Here is a 27,620-nt window from a genome sequence, read left to right as displayed (position 1 = left end):
TGGAGGGACAAGAAATGAAAGAGGAGAATGAACCCCTTCATTTGTTGTAAGTAGATATGTTGAATAGTATTTCACAGTGGAGAGTAAAATGGGAGGAGGCTGACTGGCTTTTCTGCTAGCCTAAAGGCAAGGAAGCATAACTGTGGAACTTAGCACAAGTCTGAGCAGCTTTAACCTTCTGAGTCTAAAAAAATGTGTTTTCAATACATTTCATAAGGTATTTTGTATATAAGTAAAGTACATAAGACTGGATTTCCCATTTATTTATTTAGTTCATTTCATAGAAGTAGTAGTAAGAGTGTGCACTTCCATGTGGGATTCTTTTCAGAGGGTTTGTCACTTGCCCTTTTCAAACTTCAAGAGCACTGTTTGCCTTTTATTGGTCACCCTCAGAAACAGGGTACTGGATTTGATGGTCCAATGTCTTGATGGGCAAGTGTTCATAGGTGGCTAGTGACAAGTGTTTAGTCTTAAGTGCCTAAATTCCTTTTCAAAATGAGATTTAGGCTCCTAAATCAGTTAGGCATTGCAACGCTGAGTGCAGCAACGCCTAAATTGCTTTAACAGTTTGGGCCTAAGAGTCTGATTCATTTCCCAATAAAATCAGTGGGACTTCAGTGGGAGTTGGATTGAGCCCTGACTGCTTTTCCAGTTCTCGTGGCACCACCATAGCTGTCAGAGCATTTTACATTGGGGGCAGCAGCTTGCGTAGGCGTATCATGCCCCTTCTGTCCCATTACCATAGCTCTCTCCAAAATGTTTGAGGGAATTAGCTTGCCCTGCCCTCAGTCACCAGGTGCTGACATGACTTCTCTGCTCTTACTATATGACAGGAGGAACTTTAATTTCAGTGCTGAATTATGTTTCTGCTGGAAGCGTTAAGAAGGAATTTCCTATGACTGCCCCCTTCACCAAACAGAAAAAGGGGGGCAGAGGAAGGAGAAAACAAGAAATGAATTGTCATAATATAAATTATAATAACAGCTCCCTCCAGCCACAAATCTCAGTGACCCAATATTTCAGGATGGAGGTTTAAATGGGAAAGCAAAACATAGGTGTACGTAAACAGACTTTGTGGCTATTGCATAGAAGAGGGTCTTTCAAGAAATTCAGTCACAGGGCAATTATAAGAAACCTTTGCCCAAGGGTTAGAATAAAGTATCCAAAGCTATCGGTGTCAGGGACCAAACAAAAACTACCATACAGTGAAAGCAAAATTTTAGATTAACTGAAAATAGGAGTCCATGGCAATGTGACACATAATTAACAGCATCCGCTGTAAACTGACCAACTGAGGTATTATTCCTCTTGGCAACATCGCAAATGCTTAGTGTCCTGTGTATTGAGGAAATGGGGCTATATGACCTAGAATGCAAATGATCACCCCTTTTAAAAGAAATATAAATGGTTTTGGACGTAAGTTAAAGAAACTACTTCAAAAATAATTAAACAACTTGCGTGAAAATGAGACACTTTTAATGTGACTCAGCATCCCCATGACCTTCATGGCTGTGGGCTTTTGTTTGGCAGAGACTGTCCTGAGGTAAATGGAGAGCGGGAACGTGTGCACACTTTGATCCTGCAGCAAGAGATGTAAAAGCCTGCTTGATGATGATATGCTTCAGTAGCTGCTTCTGAGGCAGCCAGACCTGGGATTACAGCACTTGATAATATGAGGCAAAAATCTCACTAATCTCACTATTGATACCTGAAGAACCAGAACATGGTGGCCTTGGGTGATTGGATTGTGCACTCAGGCATAAACAAATATTGTGTGAAATTTTGGCTTCACTGAAATCAATGGGAGTTTTTCCATTGAGTTCAGTAGAGCCAAGATTTCACGCACTGTGTGCAAATGTGGTGTACAGCTATTGCATGTCAGCAATGAACTCTGTTGTAAGGTGCCATTGACCCTCTATTTGCCACTGTTCTGTAGTGTGTGCGCTCTGTCAGCATTCTGTAACTGCCTGCGGAAGTTCCTTATCTCTCAGGAAGCAGGTGGGAGAGCTACAGGAGGAGGTCCTCTCTTCTGAAGGGGACAGTGGCACCCATCTGTCGCCCTGATGTGGCATCCTGGGAGGTATGCTGCCTGCCAGGGGCCCATATACAAGAAGTTTTGGAGGGATTGTCAAGGATCATCTGGCCCTCTGACTACTACCCCATGCTACTCATCCATGTGGGTACTAATGATACTGTAAGGTATGACCCTGAGCAGATCAGAAATGACTACAGGACTCTGGAAGTAAGGGTGAAGATGTTGGGAGTGCAGGTGGTGATCTCTTCGATCCTTCTGGTCGAGGGGAGGGACTCAGGAAGAAACAGCTGCATCCTGGAGGTGAATGCCTGGCTGTGAGAATGGTGTTGCCAGGAGGGCATGGATTCCCTGACCATGGGATGCTGTTTCAGGAAGAAGGACTGCACAGCGGAGATGGGGTCCACCTATCAAGAAAGGGGAAGAGCATATTTGGATACAGACTGGCTAACCTAGTGAGGAAGCCTTTAAATTAGGCCCAATAGGGGCAGGAGACAAAAGCCCACAGGTAGTCAAAAACATGGACACCTTGAAGAAAGGTTGGAATCTGGGGGGACTATGGGCCATTATAGTGGGGATAAGGGAGAGACAAAAGAGAACATAGGGGAAAAATCAAATCAGTATCTTAGTTGTATATCAATGTGAGAAGTATGGTGATTAGACAGGAAGAACTAGAAATGCTAGTTAATAAACACAACTGTGACATAGTTGGCATCACAGATAATACACATGACTGAAATATTGGTATAGAAGGGTGCCGCTTTTTCAGGACGGACAGGCAGGGTAAAAAGGGAGCAGGTGTTGCCCTATATATTAAAACTATGTATACTTGGACTGAGGTTGAGATGGAAATAGGGGACAGACTTGTTGAAAGTCTCTGGCTACGGATAAAAGGGGTAAAAAACAAGGGTGATGTCTGTACTAGATTCCCACCATGATTACCTAACCAGGAAGAAGAGGTGGATCAGGCTAACAAAATCATCCAAAGCACAGGACTTGGTGGTGATGGGGGATTTCAATTACCCAGACATCTGTGGGAAAATAATACAGCAGGCACAGATTATCCAACAAGTTCTTGGAATGTATTCACCAAAAAGGTTAGTAGCAATTGGACATCTGACATAGTGAATGCCAATGAAAATGAGGTAGGATCAGAAGCTAAAATAGCAAAAGAACAAATTAAAAATTACTTAGACAAGTAAGATGTCTTCAAGTTACCAGGGCCTGATGAAATACATCCTAGAGTATGCAAGGAGCTGGCAGAAGAGGTATCTGAGCCATTAGTGATTTATTTTTGAAATGTCATGGAAGACGGGAGAGATCCCAGAGGACTGGCAAAGGGCAAATATAGTGCCCATCTATAAAAAGGGAAATAAGGCCAACCTGGGAAATTTCAGAGCAGTCAGCTTAACTTCAGTACCCTGAAAGATAATGAAGCGAATAATTAAGCAATCAATTTGCAAACACCTAAAAGATAATAAGGTGATAAGTAACAGCATGGCTTTGTTGAGAACAAATTGTGTCAAACATCATAGCTTTCTTTGACAGGGTAACATGCCTTGTGGATGGGGGAAGCAGTAGATCTGGCGTACCTTGACTTTTTTGATACTGTCTCGCACCGTCTCATAAACGAATCAGGGAATTACAACCTAGATGGAGCTACTCTAAGGTGGGTTCATAACTGGTTGGAAAACCGTTCCCAGAGAGTAGTCATCAGTGGTTCACAGTCAAGTTGGAAAGTCATATCGAGTGCTGCACCTCAGGGATCTGTTCTGGGTCTGGTTCTTTTCAATATCTTCATCAATGATTTAGATAATGGCATAGAGAGTACACTTATAAAGTTTGTGGATGACACCAAGTTGGGAGGAGTTACAAGTGCTTTGGAGGATAGGATTAAAATTCAAAATGATCTAGACAAACTGGAGAAATGGCCTGAAGTAAATAGGATGAAATTCAATAAGGACAAATGCAAAATACTCCACTTAGGAAGGAACAATCAGTTGCATGCATACAAAATGGGAAATGACTGCCTAGGAAGGAGTACTGTGGAAAAGGATCTGCGGGTCATAATGGATCGATCACAAGCTAAATATGAGTGAACAGTGTAATACTATTGCAAAAAAAGGAAACATCTGTCTGGGATGTATTAGCAAGTGTTATAAGCAAGACACAAGAAATAATTCTTCCACTCTACTCTGTGCTGATTAAGCCCAGAAGCGCAGGAAGCTCCCGAAAAGTGGTGGGACCACTGATGCCCAAAGGGTGGCTCTGCCCCCCCACAGCCTCCTTCCCCCCTGAAGCCCTGCCCACTGCTCACTCCTCTCCCTGCCCCCTCGCTCACTCTTAAGGAAAAAAGTGATCGGGCCATGGCCCCTTGGGCCCCTCTGTTCCATTGCCCCTGATTAGGCCTCAACTGGAGTATTCTGTCCAGTTCTTGGTACCATATTTCAGGTAAGGTGGACAAATTGGACAACATCCAGAGAAGAGCAACAAAAATGATTTAAAAATATAGAAAATATGGCCTGTGAGGGAAGTTTGGAAAAATTGGGTTTGTTTAGTCTGTAGAAGAAAAGACTGGGGGGTGGGTGGGTGATAAGTTTTCAGGTGCATAAAAGGTTGTTACAAGGGGGAGGGAGCAAAATTGTTCTGGTTACCTCTGAGGACAGGACAAGAAGCAATGGGCTTAAATTGTAGCTAGGGCGGTTTAGGTTGGACTTCAGGAAAAACGTCCTCATTGTCAGGGCAGTTAAGCACTGGAATAAATTGCCTAGGGAGGTTGTGAAATCTTCATCATTGGAGATTTTTAAGAGCATGTTAGACAACACCTGTCAGGGATGGTCTAGATATACTTAGTCCTGCCTTGAGTGCAGGGGACTGGACTAGAAGACCTCTAGAAGTCCCTTCCAGTCCTACGATTCTATAATTATCTATCCCTTTCTTTAAGATTCCTAACATTCAGTTTGCTTTTTTGACTACCTCTGAACACTGAGTGGATGTTTTCTGGGAACTATCCATGATGACCCCAAGATCTTTCTTGATTGTTAACTGCTAATTTAGACCTCGTTATTTTGTATGTATAGTTGGGATTATGTTTTCCAATGTTCATCACTTTGTATTTATCATAATTGAATTTGCATCTACCGTTTTGTTGCCCAGTTACCCAGTTTTGTGAGATTCCTTTGTAACTCTTTATAAGTCTGCTTTGGACTTAACTATCTTGAGTAAATTTGTATCATCTGCAAACTTTGCTATCTCACTGATTAGCCTTTTTCCAGATCATTTATGAATATGTTGAACAACACTGGTCCCAGCACAGATCCCAGGGGGACACCACTACGCAGCTCTTTCATTATGATAAAGGACCATTTATTCCTATCCTTTGTTTCCTGTCTTTTAACCATTTACTGATCCATGAGAGGACCTTCCCGCTTATTCCATGACTTCTTACTTTGTTTATGAATCTTTGGTAAGGGATCTTGTCAAAGGCTTTCTGAATGTCCAAGTACACTATAATCACTGGATTATCCTTGTCCACGGGTTGGTTGACACCCTCAAAGAATTCTGATAGATTGGCAAGGCATGATTTCCCTTACAACAGCTGTGACTCTTCCCCAGCAAAATACGTTAATTGATGTGTCTAATAATTCTGTTCTTTATTAGTGAAGACTAGCCCTGGGAAAGCACTGCAGGTTTGGGCTGGTCTACATTGGAAATTGACGCTGGCATAGCTGTTTCCCAGGGGTGTGCAAAATCCACACCCCTGAGAAAAGTAGTTCAGCCAACCTAACCCCTGATGTAGACAGCACTAGGTTGAAGGAAGTATTCTTCTGTTGATCTAGTTACCGCCTCTTGGGGAGGTGGATTACCTATGCTAAATGGGGAAACCCCTGCTGTTGGCATAGGTAGTGTCTACACTTGAAGCGCTATAGCAATTTTGCTGCACTGTGCCTCTGTAGCATTTCAAGTGTAAACAAGCCCTTGGAGTATCACAGTTTTGCTTCCTGGGCTCCTTCCCCTTCTGAGCAGTATCCTGTGGTAGCCCCATATGTGTGTAGCATACAGCCTTAGCTCCAGCCCCTCTCCTCCTCCCTCTCCTCCCCTTCTGAGCAGTATCCTGTGGCAGCCCCACATGTGTGTAGGATACATTGCAGTGCAATTGCACTGGTTGCTGTGTTAGGAGGAGAGGGGCTGGAGCTAAGGTTGTGCTCAGTCATTGCTCCTCCTATCTACCTGCACAGAAGGGGGCTGGAGTGGCTCTGTAGAACCTGCTTCCCTTTATTGCAGTGCAACCATGCTATGAGTAGCTGGTGATAGAGAGTAAGGAAGCACCGTATGCCCTTTTATGCCCTTCAGAAATTGTGCAAGGTAGGACATTATTTGGCCCTAAAATTTGAAGTCAGTACAGTATAGCTCTGCCACTTGCTCTCTGGCTTTGAGCAAGTCACTGAATGTCTCTGCCTCAGTTTCCCTATTTGTAAAATAGGGTCAATTCTATATGAGGGTGTTGTGGATTAATGAGCCCACATGTGCCCAACTCTCTGAAAGTGTGAAGTGTGATATAAATGCTTGCTACTAAATTTGTCAAAATAAATTAACGAAGTACATTTCATGGTACAATAATCTTGATTTTTCATTTTTTACTTTCAAAAGGTAATACAAAGTGTTTTATATACAGAAAAATGGCATAATGCAAGTGTGATGGGGTTTGGTCACAGAGCCCCCCTTGGGACTGTCACCTGATGTGCTGAATTTACCTCTGAGCCTGTTTTCCCTGCCAGCTTGGGACTGCTGCAAGACCGACCCAGGTCTTGTCCACATCACCAAAGCTGTAGACTTTAACCAAAAACTGCTCAGCAGGTCACCTATGTCTAGCACCCAGACACCCATCTACCAATGGGATTCAAACCCCAAATAAATCCATTTTACTCTGTATAAACAGGGTAAACTCATAAATTGTCCGCCCTCTATAACCCTGATAGAGAGAGATGCACAGTGTTTGCTCCCTCAGGTATTAATCACTTTGGGTTAATTAATAAACAAAAGTGATTTTATTATGCGTAAAAAGTAGGATCTAAGTGGTTCCAAGTAATAACAGACAGAACAAAGTAAGTTACCAAGCAAAATAAAACAAAACATGCAAGTCTAAGCCTAATACATTAAAAAACTGATTTCAGGTAAATCTCATCCTCAGAGATGTTCCAATAAGCTTCTTTCACAGACTAGACTCTTTCCTAGTCTGGGCCTAATCCTTTCCCCTGGTACAGTCCTTGTTAGTTGCAGCAGGCATCTTAGAAGAAAAGCAGGGGCTTTATCATAACTGTGACCTCCTTTGTTCCGTTCCATCCCATTTTATAGCTTTGGCACAAGGTGGAAATCTTGTCTCTTTTGGTCCCGACCCCTCCTTCTAAATGGAAAAGCACCAGGCTTAAGATGGATTCCAGTATCATATGATGTGGTCACATGTCACTGTAAGACCCCCTCCATTCTTCCAGGGCTGGTCTGCACGTACCCCAGAAGGTTTGCAAGTAAAGAGCCATTTACAATCAATTGTCCTAGTCAATGGGAGCCATCAAGGTTCTAAACCACCATTAATGGCCCACACTTTGCAGAATTACAATAGGACTTCAGAGTTATACTTCATATTTCTAGTTTCAGATACTTGAATGATACATTCATACAAATAGGATGAATATATTCAGTAGGTTATAACCTTTGTAATGATACCTTACAAGAGACCTTTTGCATAAAGCATATTCCAGTTACATCATATTTACACTCATAAGCATATTTCCATAAAACATATGGAGTGCAAGGTCACAGCAAGATTAATCAGTTTTATAATTATACAAATTACAACAAGTGTTGGTTTAAATTTCAGAAGTCAATAAATAAGAGATGGCATTTACTTTTTAAAATTCAAAAATGAAAATCCTGTGTTTGTTAACCCACTGCTGAATCTGGCTCCTTAATATGATGTCCAGGTGACAACATTAATGAGAGCAGTTATGTATCTTCTTTGATAAGATACCTAATACTGCACAGTATTAACAGATGATAAAGCCTAGTTTGGTCAGGGTCTGGTATTACCTCCTTTGATTAATGTTATCTGAACTAGCAAAACAAGTGAGTCCCTCTTGATCTCTTCATTCATTCGAGCATCATAACTTTATCTCTAACGATTTTTTTTCTTTTCTGAGCTCAGAAAGCTGCAGCATATATTTTGTAGAGTAGACATTTGATTTTTGTTCAACAGAACATCTCCCTTGCATCCATTTTGACCTCTTTGCAGATGGTCATTAGCTAAAGCTGGCTTTGGGGATGTTTACAACAGTAATTTCTGTAATCTGAAGGGAGGAGAAGGGGAAGAAATGGAAGGGAGAGCAATCCAACATATTGCCTCCTAATGGCATCATTGATGTAGAGTTAATTCACTTTTAATGTCAGTTAGAGAATGAATTAGCCTAACTCAGTGATAGGGACTGGTATAGATTTATGTAACTGAAAACCAATAATTTGTTTTAATTTTCAAGACAACAGGTATACCAGTGGCAAAGTTGAGTCCAGCATAAATCGTGGGTGTTTTAATCATTGCCTTTGAAATGGTCCCCTAATTTTTTACATTACATAATTGCCCGCATCACTGAAGGACAAAGAAAGATTGTTTTATGAGGGGATTAAAAAAATCTACTTTTTGTCTATAATAATGGATAATTCCAATTAGTTTTCCCTAAGTTGCATTTGAGTTAAAAATGTATAATATACTCGTGTTTTCCATGAGGCTCTGTATATTGGAAACTTGCATTCTCAACTATAGTGTGCTGGATATCTGGATTTGCCCCATAAAAAGTTTCTTTTTATAGGTTTTCTCTGTTTCTTCTCCTGAAATCCGAGGGCATACAGCAAATATTGTCCACTGTTAGCTTACAGGGAGGCACCTTGTTACAAATGTTCAGTAAACAAACACTAAAATTCTAATGCTGTCTTTATGGGCAGCTGCGGAAAGAACTTCTTATAACTTCTTTGTGGGAAGAAAGTGCTGGGGCTTGGAGGGCTTTGAGGCTTAGGGAACGTTTGGGCCTCATTCGTGTGCAATAGTCTGTCCACGTCCTACAGAGAGCCCTGTTTAAAGTCAATGGGGCTTGGGGTGGGTGGAGCAGTCAGCTGCTATACAATGCAGGATTGGTGCTGTAAGGGGAAGCTTTCTTTGGCTATTTTCTGTCTGTATTGCCAATTTTTTTAATTAAATCTTAATTTTGTGTCTGTAAGACTGAAACTGCTTCCTTCTGTCAGCTTACTCTGTAATGGAAGTCTCATCACATAGCCTTGTCCCACCAGGAGAGAGGGTGAAATGGTGGCAGAAGGAGTAAAGGATGCAACGGAAATAGTGACATCGGGAACGTTAGCATGATTATATACTTCTATGGAAAAAATAGCATATGTTGGTTCAAAATGCAAATCACAACATAAGCTGGCAGAGTGACGCACTGAAGAAAACCTCAGTTTCAATCATGTCTGTTCCTCAAGGAGTAGTGGCTTTCACAAGAAAGTGAAATGTTTACTGTAATCAGAAAATAAAATAGGAAAAACACCCCTCTTTAGAGTACAACTCACCCTACGACCTTGGACTTGGAGACCTGCCTCTCCCTTGTTTCCAAGCCCCCACTCTTATTTTCCTTTCCCTGAGCATCTGTGCAAGGGGAAATCCAAAATGATCTGAAATTAACTCTTTGTTTATCAGAGACCTGATTGTGCCCTTTAGTGTCTATTTATGTATTTATTGGTGAGGCAACAATTGAAGCAGAAGCTTTCTAGGGTTATTTTATTTGTTAAGCTGTCATTTGTAGCTACAAATGACAGCTTAACAAATAAAACACCTTTCAAATAAAGGTTTTAGCTTTACTTAGTGTTCTCACCCCGAGGGTGATGTCTGATCACAAGGTGCCAGTGACTCCTCAATTCTAATTCTAATTCTGGCACTGACACTTTCTTCCTCTAAAAACTGGGTCTTGCTCCTTTGCCTCCATTTCTCCATCTGTAAAATGGGAAGAATAATACTTCCTTGTCTTACAAGTGCCTTGTTAATTCATTAATGTTTATAAAGTGTTTTGAAGATGGTACAATGCTCTGTATTTTGGATGTTGACTATTATTGGTGTTTTTCTGCACAGTGTTGACAATTTTGGACTTGGTCTTTTGCTTCAAACTAAGCAGATAAAACGGATGGTATCATCCTATGTTGGAGAAAATGCAGAATTTGAACGACAGTACTTATCTGGAGAATTGGAAGTTGAGCTTACACCTCAGGTAAGCTGCTTTCCATAAGGGGATCAGTCAATTCTCCTTTTTGGTCTGTAATAATAGATGATTCTCATCTTGTTTTCTTTTTAAGGGGTCTTTTGTCTTTTACTGTTGTTTTACAACACTAATATTTTCCATAGAGGTAGGTGTGTGTTGTAAACACACATGGCAGTTGTTCTCAAATTGAGGCCTGTGAACTGCTGGTGATCTGTTGTGAAATGATTGATCATGCAATGTAAACTTCTCTTGTTACCACTTGATGATAAATCACCTTAAAAAGCTTCTTAATAAAAAATTTAAATATCTGTATTGTTCACTGTTTGTTTCTAGAAGTGCCTGCAGTCTGCTAGGTAAACGTACAAGAGGGAACAGGTCTTGCTCAGGAGAACTTACATTCTTAAAAACACAATGACAAGTTGAGCAGCATGGAGAGGAAGAGTCAGCTTTGGGGAGTGAGCTGGAATTGAGGGCTAGTGGAACAGACTTTATGGCCAACAGTTGAGAGTAAAAATGAATGAAGTGGAGGGAATAGATGGCTGAGTCTATGAAAGTAATTGGGGAAAGAACTGGGAAGCGGGGACAGAGGGTGAGGAATAAAGTCAGGGACATTGATGGATTGGGGGTCATGGAAGGGTCAGGTGAAAGTAATGGGTCTAGAACAAAGTTGAAAGAGATGAAGTGGTAGTTGGAGGGTGGGAAAATTTAAAATATTGAGAGATCCAAGAAAGAACAGTGTGTTGAGAAGACACGGTTGAGTGAATGGCTATTTTGGCATTGATCCAGGGTTGAAAGTCAAACTAGAAGTTGAGTGCTAAAGGGGTCAAGTGAAATAATCAAAGATGAGGGTAAGAGACCGTGAAAAGAAGAAGAGAAGATCCAGATGTCAAAATCAGAGAAGAAGGTGTTTTGTGGAGGAATTATGTACAGGGATATTATGCAAACGTGAATGGGTGGGAAGATGGTCCAGAAGACTCTCTCTATAGATGTGATTCATGATATGAAAAAAGTTAGAGAACCCCTGAGTTGGGGTATTTGCTCCATCTTTGTTTATTAGATTAGAAGTAAATATGTAACTTCTGCTATCTAGTGGGAAAGAGTTAAAATTGGAGTTTTAAGTAGCACAGTGTGAAACTTAAAACATTAATAACATGTTAGTTGAATTCAGTCGTATTTTTGTGTTAAATCTCAGTGTGCATATATTGTGTTAGAATTTAATGCTTACAAGTTAGCTCTTCAGCCCAACCCAGCTATAGCAGTTCTTGCACTAAAGGATAATCAGGGATGTTGGGTACAAAGGTAACTTGGAATGTGGGTATCAATAAGACACTGTACTAGATCTAATATAGTAACTCCTCACTTAACGTTGTAGTTATGTTCCTGAAAAATGCAACTTTAAAGTGAAACAATGTTAAACGAATCCAATTGTCCCATAAGATTTAATGTAAATGCGGGGGTTAGGTTCCAAGGAAATTTTTTTGGGGAAGACAAAAGTCATTTATATACTGTACAGTACTGTACAAGGATGCTAGGAAGCACCTTTGCAGCAGCAGCTTCCCCAGAGAACAGGCTCTGATTTTGCCGGGAATGCTCCAGGCCCGCCTCTTCCTGTCCCTGCACCACTCCAGGCCCACCTCTTCCCACCCCCACTCCACCTCCTCTCCGGAGCATGCCACATTTTCTCTCCCCCCCCCCCAACTCCTAAGCGCCGCTAAACAGCTGTTTGGCAGTGCTTAGGACTTTCTGGGAGGGAGGGGGAGAAGCGGAGATGCAGGGCTTCCCTGCTCCTGCCCCTCCCTCCCAGAAAGTCCTAAGTGCCGCCAAACAGCTGTTTAGTGGTGCTTAAGATTTTCTGGGAGGGAGGGGGAGGAGTGGATGCTTCCCTGCTCCTACCCCTCCCTCCCAGAAAGTCCTAAGCAGTGCCAAACAGCTGTTTGGCGGTGGGGGAAGTGCTGGGAGGGTGGGGGAGGAGGCAGAGAAGCAGAACTTGTGCAATGCTCCCTTGTAAAATCGCTGCTCTTCCACAGACTCTTACAAGCAGGCAGCCAAACAATGTTATAAGGGAGCATTGCACAACTTTAAACGAGCATGTTCCCTAATTGAGCAGGAATGTAACATTGAAACAGTGTTAGGTGGGACAACGTTAAATGAGGAGTTACTGTATTGTAAAACTGACTGCATAATTCTAAAACATGCAGCTAGTCACTAAAACATATCCTTTGAAATAACACAGCATAAGACATAACACACGGAATAAAAGGTGTTATTACTTAAGGCTGCAATAGGCGCCCTAACTATGTGTTGTGCAGAGCTGACCCCAGGTACATACAGAGTGTGCAGTTGCTCTTGGCTCTATGCTACTGAGAACGCTGCTTGTCTGAACACTAGAGAAGGAGAAGCATCCAGCATTCCTTTCTACCCGATTGGCTGGCCCAGAAAAGCTCTGGCTCTTGCCACTTCCTGAGCTACCAAAGTTAGTTTATCCTCTATGTTGAATACCTCCCACCCAGACTCTCAAGCAATCCACTTTCCCCTCCCCACTTTGTGACCAGTACCGCCAACCTGAAGATCTAACAAACTTCTCAAATGTGAGAGTTGTGTGATACTGGGTATACCAGGTGCAAGTTTTTAACAGTAAGGTTCATTAACACTGGAACAACTTGCCAGGGGATGTAGTGGATTCTGCATCACATGAAATATTTAAATTAAGATTGCATGCCTTTCTAAAAGATATGTTGTAGTTCAACCACAAATTACTGGGCTTGATACAGGCATTACTGGGAGAAATTCAATGTCTGGTGTGATACCGGAGGTCACACTAAGTGATCACAACAATGATCCATTCTTGCCTTAAAATCTGTAAGTCTATTAATATAATTTGGGAGAGATGATGGGGGAAGGAGGATACATTTCTCTGGCAAGTTGCTTTTAAAACAAACTAACTGAAAACAATCGTTTGTAGCTGATAGAGGCTTTTGAATGCTAGTAGTTCTGGTAGAGATGGATTAGCTGCAAAGTGCAAAAGAGGTAGATAACGGTACATATTAAATGCAATAGATTGTATGGATATCACTGTCATGCTGCCTGGAGTGCCACCCTCAAGGCAGACTGTCAAAAAACCAGGTAGTCACTCCAAGTTGGTTGTATGTTCTATAATTAGATTTCACCAACCCAGTAACAAATGTGAACTCCTGAAGCACTCTATAACAGTCTTCCTGTGGAGTCACAGACAGTCCCCTGGGGCATTCCAGTCTATGTTGTCACCCATGCAAGCTGGACTTGGTTGCTATACACCAAAAATCATATCACATTCAGGTTGCTTCCAGTCCCAAGAGACAGTCACTTACCCCAGGTCAGTTTGTACCTCAGATTGCTCACCAAAGACAATGCTTGTAGCCAATCCTGTAATAAACTAACTAAAGATTTATTAACTAGGAAAAAGAAATGAAAGAATTACTTACAAGTTAAAGCAGGCAAACATATATACACAAATGACTTAGTCAGTGGTTCTGAAAGGTGACAAGAGTTGTAGCAATCTGTCAGCACTGAATGTCTTTTAGGGCTAACCCCAGGTTGACCGTGGAGATCTCTGCTTCTGTTTCATAGCTCCAGCACTGTAAGTTTTCAAAGAGATGAAAAATTTTCTTGCTCACTACCTTTATTTCCTTCTTCCAGAATTCAAGCTCATGGGATGATCCCTTTTGCACATAGCCTCTTTATGTGCATGAAGGGACAATTAACAAAGTCTTTGCATTTTGATGTCCTACAATGGCCCATTTAGTTTTGATAGCCTTCTAAATGAGCAGGTGACAAGCTGACAGTTTCAGGTCAAGCTTTTTTACAGTTATAAAGCAAATACTTTATTACATGCTTTAAGGTAATATTTAAGATATTATAAGTGAGATTAATGCATGCAGCAACTTACAAGCTTTCCATAAAGTCTAAATACTAAACACTTTGTTATAAGTACAATACCCATCTTAACCATACTACAGGTGAAACAATTGGTTTCCAGCAATGAACTGGTCTGTGCTCAGCTGAGGCCTTGGGAAGAGCTGGACCTTGGCTTGCCAGCCTCACAATCGCCACCGCTTATTTGGCACTCAAGAAGAGAACCCAGGCTTTATTGACTCCCAGCCTCCTGCTGAAACTAATAGGCATTGCTGTCTCAGTTTTGAATATTGCATCCATTGTTCTGTTTCCCTAGAGACTTCAGAGCATGAGAACTAGAATTTAGACAAACATGTAGGTTGGTAAAAAAGGCTGTTTGTACTAATGCTGGTAGCCAAGTGGGGAATAGGAAGAGAACAAAGAGTGCATGGATTTGAGTAATATACCCGTAAACAAGCTAGAGAAAAGGGGGTTATAAAAGACAGAGGCAGGAAGTTGAAAACTGAGTGAATGGGGGAGTTCAGCTACAGTGTGCTATTTAGTAACTGATGGCCAAGAAGAAGGGTTTTATTGTCAAATGTTGAACCACTTCAACACAGGAGAAATAACAAGAGGGGGAAATAGGCTATTTTTCAATGTTTCTAATTGGATCAAAAGGAAAAATCCCAAGGTACAGGAACAAAAAACCCCACAAAAATGTCTCTTATTGAAGTGGCTGTTCTTACAGCAAAATCAAATTCAAGTCGTCATTGTTTGCTTCTGAACTTGTTCTCCTCTAGGGTACGCTTGCTGAGCGAGTCCGTGCAGGAGGGGCAGGCATTCCAGCATTTTTCACAAGCACGGGCTATGGAACGTTGGTACAAGAAGGAGGAGCACCTATCAAATACAACAAAGACGGCAGCATTGCCATTGCCAGTCAGCCAAGAGAGGTAAGATGCCATTCTGTTGTACTAAAGCCTGCAGGTTTAGAATCTGAATTCCTTGCTGGTTCACAGGATAAACAGCAGTGTAACCTCTTCTGAGACCATCTGAATCTTGAGGTTACAAATTAATAATTATGTGAATTCAGAAGGGACAGGAAGTTGACTTGTTAAAGAGAAGAAGGCTCACTTAGCATGAACACATTCAGAAACCACTCTGAGGGCAGCTCTATGCACAAAATGTTGCATTGGTGCAGCTGCGCCGCTGTAGCACTTAAATGAAGATGCTTCTTTGTCGATGGGAGAGCTTCTCCTATTGGTGTAGTTAATCCACTTCTGTGAGAGGCAGTAGCTATGTTGATGGGAGAAGCTCTCCCTCCGACATAGCACTGTCTACACCTGTGCGGTATAACTACGTCACTCGGGAGAGTGGATTTTTTTTTTTTACAGCCCATAGTGATATAGTTATACCAATATAAATCTGTTGTGTAGACCCGACCTTGGGTACTGATAGCCGAAATGTGATTTGGTATAAGGCTTTGAAATTAAAAAGACGCCGAAAAAGGTACTGCTTCAAATTGAGAAATAGGTCTCTCATATGGAAAACAAAGGGACAGAATCTGGAGAAGGGGAAACATCTGTGTATAACTCAACATTATCCATTAGTTTATTATATATAATATAATTTCTAGTGAATGTTCTCTCAGCTGCTGAAGATCAGTACTGCACCTCAGCGAAGGTTTACATCATCATCATTAGGGCTAAAGCAGTGCTTTTTTCCAAATATTCTCTACTGTTTGTTGATAGCTATTTTTAAAAGAATTTCCTAATTGTCCAAACAACTTTCCTTCTCTTCTTTTACAAGAAGATTGATTTTATAGTAATAATTCTGTATCTGAAGACACTTTGAGTAATCTTCAGCTTAATCTAAATTTTTATACTGAACTTGTCACTGTGGTTTTTTAACATCTAATTTAAGCTTTCTCCTCCATTTATTAAGTGGCCCACTTTCTCTCTAGCATATCTATTTTCTCTTGATGTATTTTTAGAAGCCCTTCATATCCTCCTTGGTGGTTTGTGTGTTTTTTGCAAGAATCAACTCATTCTCCTGCTTCCCTCCCTGTCTCCCCAAACCCTTCCCACAAAACAATCTAACTATTCTTGTTTGGTTGCCTCCCTCCACGTCAATTTTCAGTATAGGTTTCGTTTTATTAAATAGCTCCTTGTGAAGCCCTATAACTGAACTTTTGGCTCCTTGGGTTTTTTTCTTTTTCAGAAGAATTATTCTTTGTTATGCTCTTATAAGTATTTTTAGATGCTCCAGCCTTCTTCCGCACTGTTGTGAGAAATTACATTTCTCATGTCTATTCTGGGATTTATGTCCTCACTGTCTGCAGATGAATGATAATCAATAATATCCACAGTTCTTTAGACAGATGGTGATGGTTTTTGTCCCTGCTCTTTCTTGCATAGTTCAGTCTTCCTTTTTTTCTAATGATTTCTAAAGAAACACAATGGTTAAGAATTGGATCACCTGGCAAAGAGGTTAGAAAGAGGTTATAATATAACCAAAATCTTGGTGCTACTTAACAAGTGTCAGTCTGGTTTCCAGCTCTATTTAATTTTCAAGTAATCCTTTAAAAGCAAGAGCTGTAGCATAATGGATACACTGTGTAAGAACAGACAGGCCTGGTGGGTCATTATTTAAAGCAAGATGTGGAAGAAGGTGCAAGGTTCCTTTCACCCGTGTGGAGTACCTGTGTTAGGGAGGGCTACAATACCTTGATGGTCCTGCCCAAAGGTGGCAGATGGCTAAGGCCATAGCCCTACCTGCTTCTGCATCAGACATCTGGGCTGTTCCCACATGGGCAGAGCATATCTCTGCCCTGTGAAACAAAGAGCAGCCCCTGTCATGTTCTGTCTTGTATTCCGTCAGAATCCCCGGAGGAATTTTACCTGCATCATTGATGCTGATTCCAGGAGTTTCCACTGTAAATTGTTAAACATACATTGCTGGGGGGCTGTGCCTCTGAGTCACACTCTCATCCTCATGAAATAAATCATCCTGTATAATAAATCACAAACAATATACATACAGACCACTAAAATGGCACCCATCTGGCATACAGAACAATAGTGAGACGGGAGGGTAAGCTTGGCCCATGACCCAGGGCAAGACTACTGTTCTAGAATGTACCATTGGCCCATTAGTGTTCACACAGAATAGACAGGTCTCCAGTATCTGAGGTGACACAGTAAACTGTATGGTACTCCATTGTTCTGTCTTGGCAGGATGAAGGGCTTAATTGGCCCTTCTGGGATTTGAATCTGTGATTTCAGGTATGTCAGACCTGAGATCACATCCTATCTTGCTTTGAGTCTTAAGTAAAACTGTGCAAAAGAATACTGTAAAAATAGAATTGTTTTGCACCTATATTTAGATTGGCTTAGGAGCCTTCTTTGTATAGCAGCCAGGCAGGTGAAACTTGCCAGGAGCACAAGTTATTCAAATGCGGGGGGGGGGGGGGGTGCTGCTCATATGGACTGTGGGTGTATCAGGGCTTCACCCATGTACCAGCCCCCTGGGCTCTTAGCCCTGTACCTCAGTTCTCCTCCATGAAAATTTGGAAGCTATTTGCGGGAGTTTGGGTACCTGAAAGCTAGGATTTGGCCCCTGATGTTGAACCACTAAGTGAATAAACAGGAATATGAGAGTGCTATCAGAATATATATTAGCTAACTTTTTGGGTGTGGTATGACCATGCTATAAACTTTAAATTAGCATAATCCCATTTCTCCTGGTGTATTCTAGTTTGTCTATTTTAGACTGTCGCCTTCTTGCAGCAGTGATGATGTCTTCTTCTTACCATCCGTGCTTAATCGCTATTCACAAATTCCAAGGTCAGAAGGTCCATTGTGATCATTTAGTCTGACCTCCTGTATAACACAGGCCATAGCACTTGCCCCAAATAATTCTTAGAGCAGATCTTTTATAAACGCATCAAATCTTGATTTAAAAATTGTCAGTGGTGGAAAATCCATAACAGACCTTGGTAAATTGTTCCAATGGTGAATGACCCTCACTGTCAAAAAATGTACACCTTATTTCCAGTCTGAACTGGTCTAGCTTCAATTTCCAGCCACTGGGTCATATTATACCTTTCTCTGTTAGACTGAAGAGCCCACGATTAAATATTTGTTCCCAAGTAGACAATTATTGACTATAATCAACTTACCCGTAACCTTCTGTTTGTTAAAATAAATAGATTGGGCTTTTTGGGTTAATCACTTTAAGGCATGTTTCCTAATCCTTTAATCATCCTTGTGTGTCTTCTATGAACCCTCTCCAATTGACCATGTCTTTCTTGACACCAGAACTAGACAGTATTCCAGCAGTAGTCACATCGGTGCCAAATACACTCCTACTCAAGATTCCCCTGTTCATGCATCCCAGGATTGCATTTGCTCTTTTGGCCACAGAGGCACATTGAAAGCTCATGTTTAGCTGTGTATTCCCTGCCCCCCACGCCCAGAACAGAGTCCTCCCCATTCTGTAGGTATGACCTGCACTCCTTATTCCTAGATGTATACATTTAGCTGTATTAAAATGTATATTGTTTGCTTGTGCCCAGTTTATCAAGTAATCCAGATTGCTCTGAATCAGTGACCTGTTCTCTTCATTATTTACCATTTCCCCCAATTTTTGTGTTATCTACAAACTTGATCAGTGATGACTTTGTTTTCTTCCAGGTCATTGATAAAAATGTTAAATAGAGTAGGGCTTAAGAACTGATCTCTGCAGGTCCTTACTGGAAACACACCAGCTTGATGATGATTCACCATTTACAATTTGAGATGTGTCCATTAACCAATTTTTAATCCATTTACTATGTTCATGTTCATTTGATATCATTCTAGTTTTTTAATTAAAATGTTATGTGTGTGGTACCAAGACAAACACCTTACAGTATTACCTTTATCAACCAAACTTGTAATCTCATCCAAAAAAGAGAACAAGTTAGTTGACAAGATACATTTTCCATTAACTCTCATTCATTGGCATTAATTATAGTACCCTCCTTTAATTATTAATCGAGTCCCGTATCAGCTGCTCCATTATCTTGCCCAGGATGTCAGTTTGATGGGCCTTTAATTGCCCGTGTCATCCTATTTACTCTTTAAAAATTGGCACAACTTTAGCTTTCTTCCAATTGTCTGGAACTTCCCCAGGGCTCCAAGACTGATTGAAAATCAACATGTAATGGTGCAGTGAGCTCCTCAACCAGCTCTTTCAAAACTCTTGTATGCAAGTTATCAGGGCCTGCTGATTTTAAAATGTCTAATGTTAATATCTGCTGTTTAAAATCCTCTTGTGATACTAATGGAATGGAAAGAGTGTTCTCACCATTGATGAGCCTATATCATCTGTTTTTCCCCAAATACAGAATAGAAATATTTATTGAAAACTTCTGGTTTTTTTGCATTTTTATTGATCATTCTACCATTTCCGTCTAGTAACGGACCAATACCATTGCGAGGATTTTTTTTGTTCCTAATATATTTTAAAAACACCTTCTTCTTGTCCTTAGCTCTGCTGGCCATAGATTTCTCCTTTTGTCCTTTTGCTTCTGTTATCAATTTTCTACAATTTCTGGCTTCTGATTTATGTTTATTACTATCAACTTCCCCCTTCTATTTTTTTTATAGCTTCCTTCACTTTCCTCTAAACCAGGTTAGATTTTTAACCTATCTTCTTCCTCAGTTGTGGAATTCTGGTTTTTTGGGCCTCTTGTAAAGTGTTATGAAATGATTCCCAATTCTCATTCACATTTTTCTGATTAAATTCTTCCTCCCAACTGATTTGGCTCATAATTGTTTTTGGCTTTGTGAACTGGCCCTATTAAAATACCAAGTGTGTGTGTGTATATATTACTATCACAGTTTACCTCTCAATGGATGTGCACAATTTCTACTAAACTTAATTCGGTTGGGAATCAGGGGAGAGAAGATACTTTTACTCGTTTAAATAAGACATTAATAGGAAACCTCAGTATTTAAAGGAATTCAGAGGGTAGGAAAGTTGAGCTGATCAAAACTGTAAGCATAAAAGGCAGTAAGATTAAAAACCAAGTTGCCAAGGAAGTTCTTAAACTATAATTTGTCTTTTCATTTGAAGGCTTACGAAGTTTAAATCTAAAATACACCAAAATTGCTTTAGACATATTTAATAAAATTAATTGTTTTGTTTGTAGCTAGGGTATTTCTCCTGTTAACATTACAGTAATTACAATATCTGTTTGAGCTGGTACTGAATCAACATTTTTTTCAATTAGATTATGATTAGGTGTTTTACTGTCATAGCAAAGCAGACCTATCACAGAAGCTTCAGTTTAAGAACTAATGAAAATATTAGTGTTCAGAAACCGTATAAAACTGATTAGGAGGCTGGAGGGATTATTCTTTCCTTATAAATTAAATGAACTAGATGTACGTATCTTGGCTAAGTGACAACAAAGGAATAAGACACATTCACTTGAAATGTATTCACCTCTATGAAGTTTTAGTTAAAATTGAATATGGACTTATTTGATCTGATTGGTGTCACTGAATGCCAGTGTAATTAAATACAAAGAAAAATTTTATTTTTTTGTGTTTTTACAAACTTAAAAGCAATCCAGTCTATTAACCCAGGACTCGGAGTGAGATTTTTTTTTAAGCTTAAATAATTGACGCCAGAGGAAGTCTATTGACTTATCTGTTGTTGCACTGTCAGTAGCTATGTAACACACTGCAGAGGTACTCAATCCTAAACCAATATTAAGTCTGTAGGTAGAAAACTGGTTAGCATCCCCCTTTATTCAGGTTATGTAGCCATTCAGGATTCGTTGACTTGGGATAGAGAATGGTAAGGGAGCTTCACTGTCAACTAGCTTAGACTTCTCTCCCTCATATAGATTTATGCCACTCTCCAGTGGTCATTCAATCCATGAAGTAGGATTAGAATCCAGGATCATCTTGGTCTCCTTGATTCTTTTCTCTAACCATTAGAGAGCACAGCTCTCTTTTTTTAGTGCAAGATTTAGGTGTAAATTGCATTTAATAATAATAATGCCTGGCTCTTATATAGTGCTTTTATAATTTAAGACTGCATGGAGCTTGGCTTGCTCATTTATTTCAGTTTGGTTTGGTTTTGAATTTGATGGTAATGCGCAAGAAACTGTTAAAATTTTTGATCTTTTAATTTTCTTCATCTATACACTCTAACACAGTTCAGCATGGATAATCCAGATCCCTCTTCTAAGGCCCAGGACCTTTGCTGTTGGGCCTCAGTAATGGATAATTAAAAAAACAAACATGCTGATGGATGACTTACCCATACTGCCTGTCCTCTGGTGACTAACCTGATTTCCACTGACACCCTGTTTTGTCTAGTTTCCTGATCCCTATACAACAGTTTTGCTTTGAGCATCAGTAAACAATCATGAAGAGAACAGAGTTCTGTTTTATAAAATCTAGAGATAATTTTACCGGAATGTCATAGCCAGACTTCAGTTTCTGCCTTAATGAACCTCCCATTGCTTTGCTTCATTTAGCACAAGTTTTAAGAGCACTGTTAGGTCATAATTCAGGAAAATCATTAGCTTGATAAGTATAGAAACTCATTTTGTAGCAAACTACAAGTTGCATCTAATTACATGGAGCTATTAAAATAGTTGGTTCTTGGTCCATTTATGAGTTACATTTTCAAATTACACAGCACCAAAAGAAGATAATTTCAGAGAACAATGGGTGAAATTCACCCCTGTACCAAGTGTCTGCATGAGGGCTATGTATTACTTAAACCCTCAAAATTGGATTTAAGAGGCACATAGACCTTGGGTGGGTCCTCTGCATCTGGATGAATTTCACCCTGTGTGAATACAAACTGTAAATATCACTGCTGCAGCACTAAGGCATGTTACTTTGTGTGAGCTGCTGGAAGTACAGCATAATGCATGCTGAATTCCAGTAGGTGGTGCAGTGGGAACAGGTACTGAATTCCAGTTTTATGTTTCCCTAAACAAGGAAGCTATAGCAACTATAAATTCAAGTTATTGCCTCCCTATGCACCTCTGTTATTACCCACTTGAGCTATAAGACATAACTACACATAGACACAAAAGAAGGTTTAAGTTGAATTGTCTGTAAAATAAATCACACAAAATAACTATTATATAAGAAGTCTGTTTGATGATGTCTGCATTTCAGCAGTGCACTATTGTTCCCTACAGGTGAGGGAGTTTGATGGTCGTCACTATATTATGGAGAAGTCAATTACAGGTGATTTTGCACTTGTGAAGGCATGGAAGGCTGATCGTGCAGGAAACGTTATCTTCAGGTATGGCCCGTTTCACAGTGGAGGAAGATCCTTAAATAGTTTGGAACAATATGAAAAGGAAATGGAATCCTGTCTCCTGCTTGATGGCAAATGAATATCTTACTGACTTTACTTTTATTCATTTTGCTTTGCCCTACTGTCAAATTATAATCCTATAAAAGGCCAAAAAATAATTGCATATATTAATGGCTTTCAAGAATACAAGAACAGCTGTGAAATAAAAAAAAAAGTGATAAAAACATGGCATGGCTGATAAAAGCCACTAATGGTTCCTGGAAAACATAGTAGCTTTCTGAACAGACCGAAACTTTTGAATAAAGGTGTCAGATTTAAATAAATAAATAAAATAAATAAATAAAAATTAAGTACAGTATATTGGATAGGGTCACAGGTGACAACAAGAGCCAGCTGCAGTCCAACCAATAAGCTTAATTCTGACCTGTTGAAGTCCGTGGTTCAACTCCTATTGACTTCACTGGTCAAGGATCAGACACTTTATGCCATTATATATCATCCTTTGTGATGGAAAAACTTGCGGGTCTGTATGGTGGTGAGTTATGTCTAGGTCCCCTTAAAGAACTGTGCAACACAACTTTAGCCACAGTCTGAGACCAAGGTATGACTAGGCAGCTGTATTGCTCCTGTGGTACCTCTTCCATTTAAACAGGAGAGATTTGCTTATGTTTAACACAGTTTTTTGTTTGTCTGTTTATTTTGCTGCTAACAGAAGAAGAGGTAAGTGTTGTGGTAGCTGAGCGCACTTTCTTACAGTAAACTGCAAAGTCAAGTAATCCACCCCTTTTAAATATTAGAGGAAATAAGGAATGCAAAAAACCCCAAGTGTTTACAAAGTCAGATTCCCAAAGGAAACATGCAGTTGTTGGTCTGTCTTAAAAATCATGATATTTAAATCAGTGGCATTGTTTTTTGCCTGCCTTGTGATTTTTGAGCCTCCAGGAGGAAGCTTCCCTCCCTCCCCCATTTCCAAATGAGTGATTGTTTCTGGTTGATGATTGAACTTTAAATGTGCACACACAAAGAAATGTAGGCCACCCTGTTGGCTGTTCACTTACCTTCTCCTGCCCCCTGGGGTGTGGGCACTGGGAGCTGTCATTCTATCTCTTCTACCTGTCCCTCCATGCTTCACATAGCCTCCAATCCCATATCTTTCCCCTAGCATTTGCTTGCCCCCCACATTTTCCCTCTTTCTCCTCAATCACATACCTGTCCCATTCTCCCTCTCTTTTCCACATTCTGCTGCATCGTATCGGTCTCCCACTTTCCATTGTATGTTCCTTTTTCCCTCCTGCTCCCTGCACCCTACTTCTATACCTCCCACATTCCTGAAGCACAGTTAATATCAGGAATACTTCACTTGGAGAGGAGATCTGAAAGCTCTACTTCCCCATTTGACAGCAACTGAGGAGAGGAGGAAACATCTCTGGTTTAGGAAACGGTATCAGGCCTGGGATACCTCCAGCCAAGATTTGATCTTCTTTGCTCCTTTCTGCAAATATCCAACAAGCAGATTGCCAGATCAAGTAACCTAATTGTAAACTAATGGTATCCCTCAGCCTGAGAGTAGAGAGCAGTCCTACTACAGATACTCTGATTTTTTATCCCATGGCCTACCAGGAACACCTCAACGGGAAAATTGCAATAGACTATAGTAGATTTATTTTACCTACTGTGTGGCCTGATGCTCCATTCTGACATGTTTTCAGTACCAACAGGGTCCGTTCCACCCATATTATTGCCTTGAGTTTTATGACCTCCACTCTAAATGAACTGAACTATTTCTAGTATTGACTGTGATTCAGTGGCTACAGGAGCAGTTTGCTTGTTGGGGTTTGCCACATTTTAACAGTGGATCCCCTATGCCTTTCCGCCACCCAGTTAGGCTCTTGCTCACCTTGAAGCTAAGGGCAGAAGTGAAAGTGTTCTTCTATTGCACTCTAAAGGATGGATTAAGGTATATTTAATAGATTTTAAAGCCAGAAAGGACCAGTGTGATCTTCTAATCTGACTTCCTGCATATAAACTGTAATATTTTACTAACTGATTCCTGTGTTTAGCCCAACAATGTGTGGTTGAACTGCAGCATGTCTTCCAGGAAGAAGGATTGAGACAGGATTGCTGAAAAAATGTTTTGTAGCCTTCAGCATTTTTGTTCAATACAGCAAATTGTAGCTGCATTGTCTCCAAACATGTACTGAGCAGACTACACTTCTAGACAGCCTTTGCCTAGCAAGCCTGGTCTCCTTAATAGATATCAATGTCCATTACAGTGCAACATAACCAAGATAATGACCAAAATATTCTAATGCCTTAAAGAGGACCAACTAATCCAAACTTTGGCTTTGATTAAGCTAGGGGAGTATAAATTACTCCTTCCTGTGCTAGCTACGACAAGGATGCACACAGGAGAATTTCATTTCATTGGTTTGAGGTAGATGTGCCCTCTGGATAGCAAGGACAACTTCAGTTCTCACTAGTGCATCCCAGGAACTCTGCTGGTTGGAGCTTCCTTAGAGAGCTGCTATATGAGTGGATATTCCAGCTGCTCCGGTCATGCTCCCTGTTCAGCCAATACCACTCAGTTTTGGTGCTGTTCTGGCCCTTGCTGGTCCTCCCCACTGCACATGGCGCTGCGATGCTTGGCGCTGCGATGCTTTGCGCCAGCACAAGGACCCATTTTTCAGGGAGCTCTGCTACTTGTGAATTTAGCCTTTGGCATGACTTTGAACACCGTTGTGTACAGATTGGATGCAAGTTGTTTAGGGCCATTATAGGCTACAAGCAACTGGTTTCAGCTACCTTTTGCATTCATGATGATAGCCTCAGTGCATGTCAAGAGCAATCTGAGATTCCAAAACCAGGAGAATGGACTTATTGGTTTGGCTGGCATGTGTTGCCTTTTGAGTCTGCTTGTTATCTAGATGGCCTTAACAGCTATGCTCTACCTTGGACATTTTAAAATGTTTGCTTTAGATATATGGACAATAAACAAGGGTGAGGGAGTTGATGCTTCCACTACTAACATCCTTTGTGAAGCTTTGTATCTTTAAGTTTAAGGAAGTTGGCAGTTCAGGAAGGTTAAGAAACACTGTATCGTCTGGGTCCGTGCCTATAACAGTAAGCCTCTAGAGAATGCTACCGTAAGGTCCTTCTGCATCTTCAGAGATCAGTTATTGTAATATGTCACTCACAACGAGCCTCTAACTAGAGTTGGAAAGATTAGATTTTTGCTGGGAAGTATGGATTTCACCGTACACACTCCCACAAACTTATAAAATTTTTTTCCAACGATGATAACTGAAATTTACAGATCAGTAAAATAAGAACAATTCTTCTTGAGAACTTATTTTAGAGTTTGATTTAAGGATATTGACTTTGTCTATTTTGGCACATGATGCTGACAATTTGTGTTTTAACGGTTATCAAGCTTTAACTTTTTGAATCTCAGTATCTTCTATTGTTAAATAATTGTCTGCCCTCTCAATAATTTCCTGCAACTGTGGAAATTTAAATTGATAAAAATTAAAAAGGATAAAATAAACATTGATGTTATCTATCACAATTATATATAAAATCGAAATCTGCCAATCCAACCCATAACTTTCAAATTAGTATGATCAGTGAGTCTCCCACTACAGATATGCAAATGAACATGTACTGCAGAAACTGTTGTCTGAACAAGAAGAATGTTATCAATTCAGTTTTTAAAGCTCACTCGTGCACTCCTGTATGTATGTGTATTTCCACACAACTAGTAAAAATTGGACACTATGCATGTGTATACAAGTGCAGTAATTGAATGTACAAGCTACATAGCAACTGGGGATATGAGGTTGAGAGTTCAAGCCCATAGGCAACACCTGACTTTGTTAGCTTTTAACACACTGCAGTTATTTATGTGAATGTATTTTTTTTCCACAGTGATATTGGAAAACTTTTGATTTCTTGGAGCGAAACCTTTGAATTGCATCTCATTTTTACATCTCAGATACCATTTTCAAATTTCTCTTTCACTTTTTATTTTTTGTGACAAAACTCCCAAAATTCAATGTACATTTTAGTTCACAAACATTTTCCCTGCTAAATGTGATACCTGGATATTAAAACTAAGATGACTTTTATTGTCTGTCCATGTCTGTGCTTAATATTGCTTGTTTTTTGTTTTCCTGGAAACTTTGCTCCTATTTTAAGTTAATGGCAAAGCTCCCATTGACTTCAGTAGGACCACCTGGACAATAATTACACTTAATACTTGAGATGCATTTGTTGTGTGTTGCTATACAAGGTTTATTTATAATAACGCTTTAATACAGAAGATTAATAGAAAATTGATCTGTTTACATTAGTCAGATTCTAATGAAATTAGACCAAATAATCAATAAGAAAGCCTATGTTATCAGACTCCTATTGATGTAATGCTATTATGTAAAAATATTACTTTCCAGATCAGATTTTGAAAACAAAAAAGCATTCAAATTCTGGTGAAATCAAATTTAAGTTTTTCCCTTAATTTCACTATTTAAAAATGTTACCACATCACCATTATCAGACTATGATTATTTTTAGCATAATTAACAGGATAAAGTTTGGCAAAGACTGAAATAGCAAGCCTAATAAAAGGAATTCTTCTTGTAACATAAATGTTATCCTTCTAAGCTGGGTGGGTCTGTGTATATCTAGGAAAATATGGGTTAGTTTACTGTCATCACAAACCTTTCTTTGGTCTCCAAACTATTGGCATCAATCTCTCCCAATCACCAGGAGAGTCAAAGGTTACTATCAGAGTGCTATTCAAATGGTTAGAACCAGATAGAAGCACTGATACTGGAATGCTGTTCAGAATTTGGAAATAGTAAATAAAATTAATGGGGAATCAACTATATCACTAGAAAATCCTTGGAAACCCAAGGATCTCAATGGTATTTTTCCTTGGAAAGTTATTGTAAAACCTCAAAAAGAAGAACAGGAGTACTTGTGGCACCTTAGAGACTAACAAATTTATTAGAGCATAAGCTTTCGTGGACTACAGCCCACTTCTTCCGAAGAAGTGCTTCTTCGGAAGAAGTGGGCTGTAGTCCACGAAAGCT

The 27,620-nt window shown here is 40.0% G+C and overlaps 1 protein-coding gene across 1 annotated transcript in view; it reads left to right on the top strand.

Moving 5' to 3' along the window:
- OXCT1 (3-oxoacid CoA-transferase 1) overlaps nucleotides 1–27,620 on the top strand; it is a 129,194-nt gene that overhangs the window by 19,255 nt on the left and 82,319 nt on the right. Inside the window, exons 4-6 of the mRNA XM_005282163.5 lie at nucleotides 10,200–10,335; nucleotides 14,997–15,146; nucleotides 22,409–22,515. Of these exons, the coding sequence (XP_005282220.1) occupies nucleotides 10,200–10,335; nucleotides 14,997–15,146; nucleotides 22,409–22,515 (393 nt within the window). The remainder of the gene's footprint in view (nucleotides 1–10,199; nucleotides 10,336–14,996; nucleotides 15,147–22,408; nucleotides 22,516–27,620) is intronic.

This window comes from Chrysemys picta, chromosome 6, assembly GCF_011386835.1.
Source record: "Chrysemys picta bellii isolate R12L10 chromosome 6, ASM1138683v2, whole genome shotgun sequence".
NCBI lineage: Eukaryota > Metazoa > Chordata > Testudines > Emydidae > Chrysemys > Chrysemys picta.
This window is presented reverse-complemented; position numbering and strand designations above follow the sequence as displayed.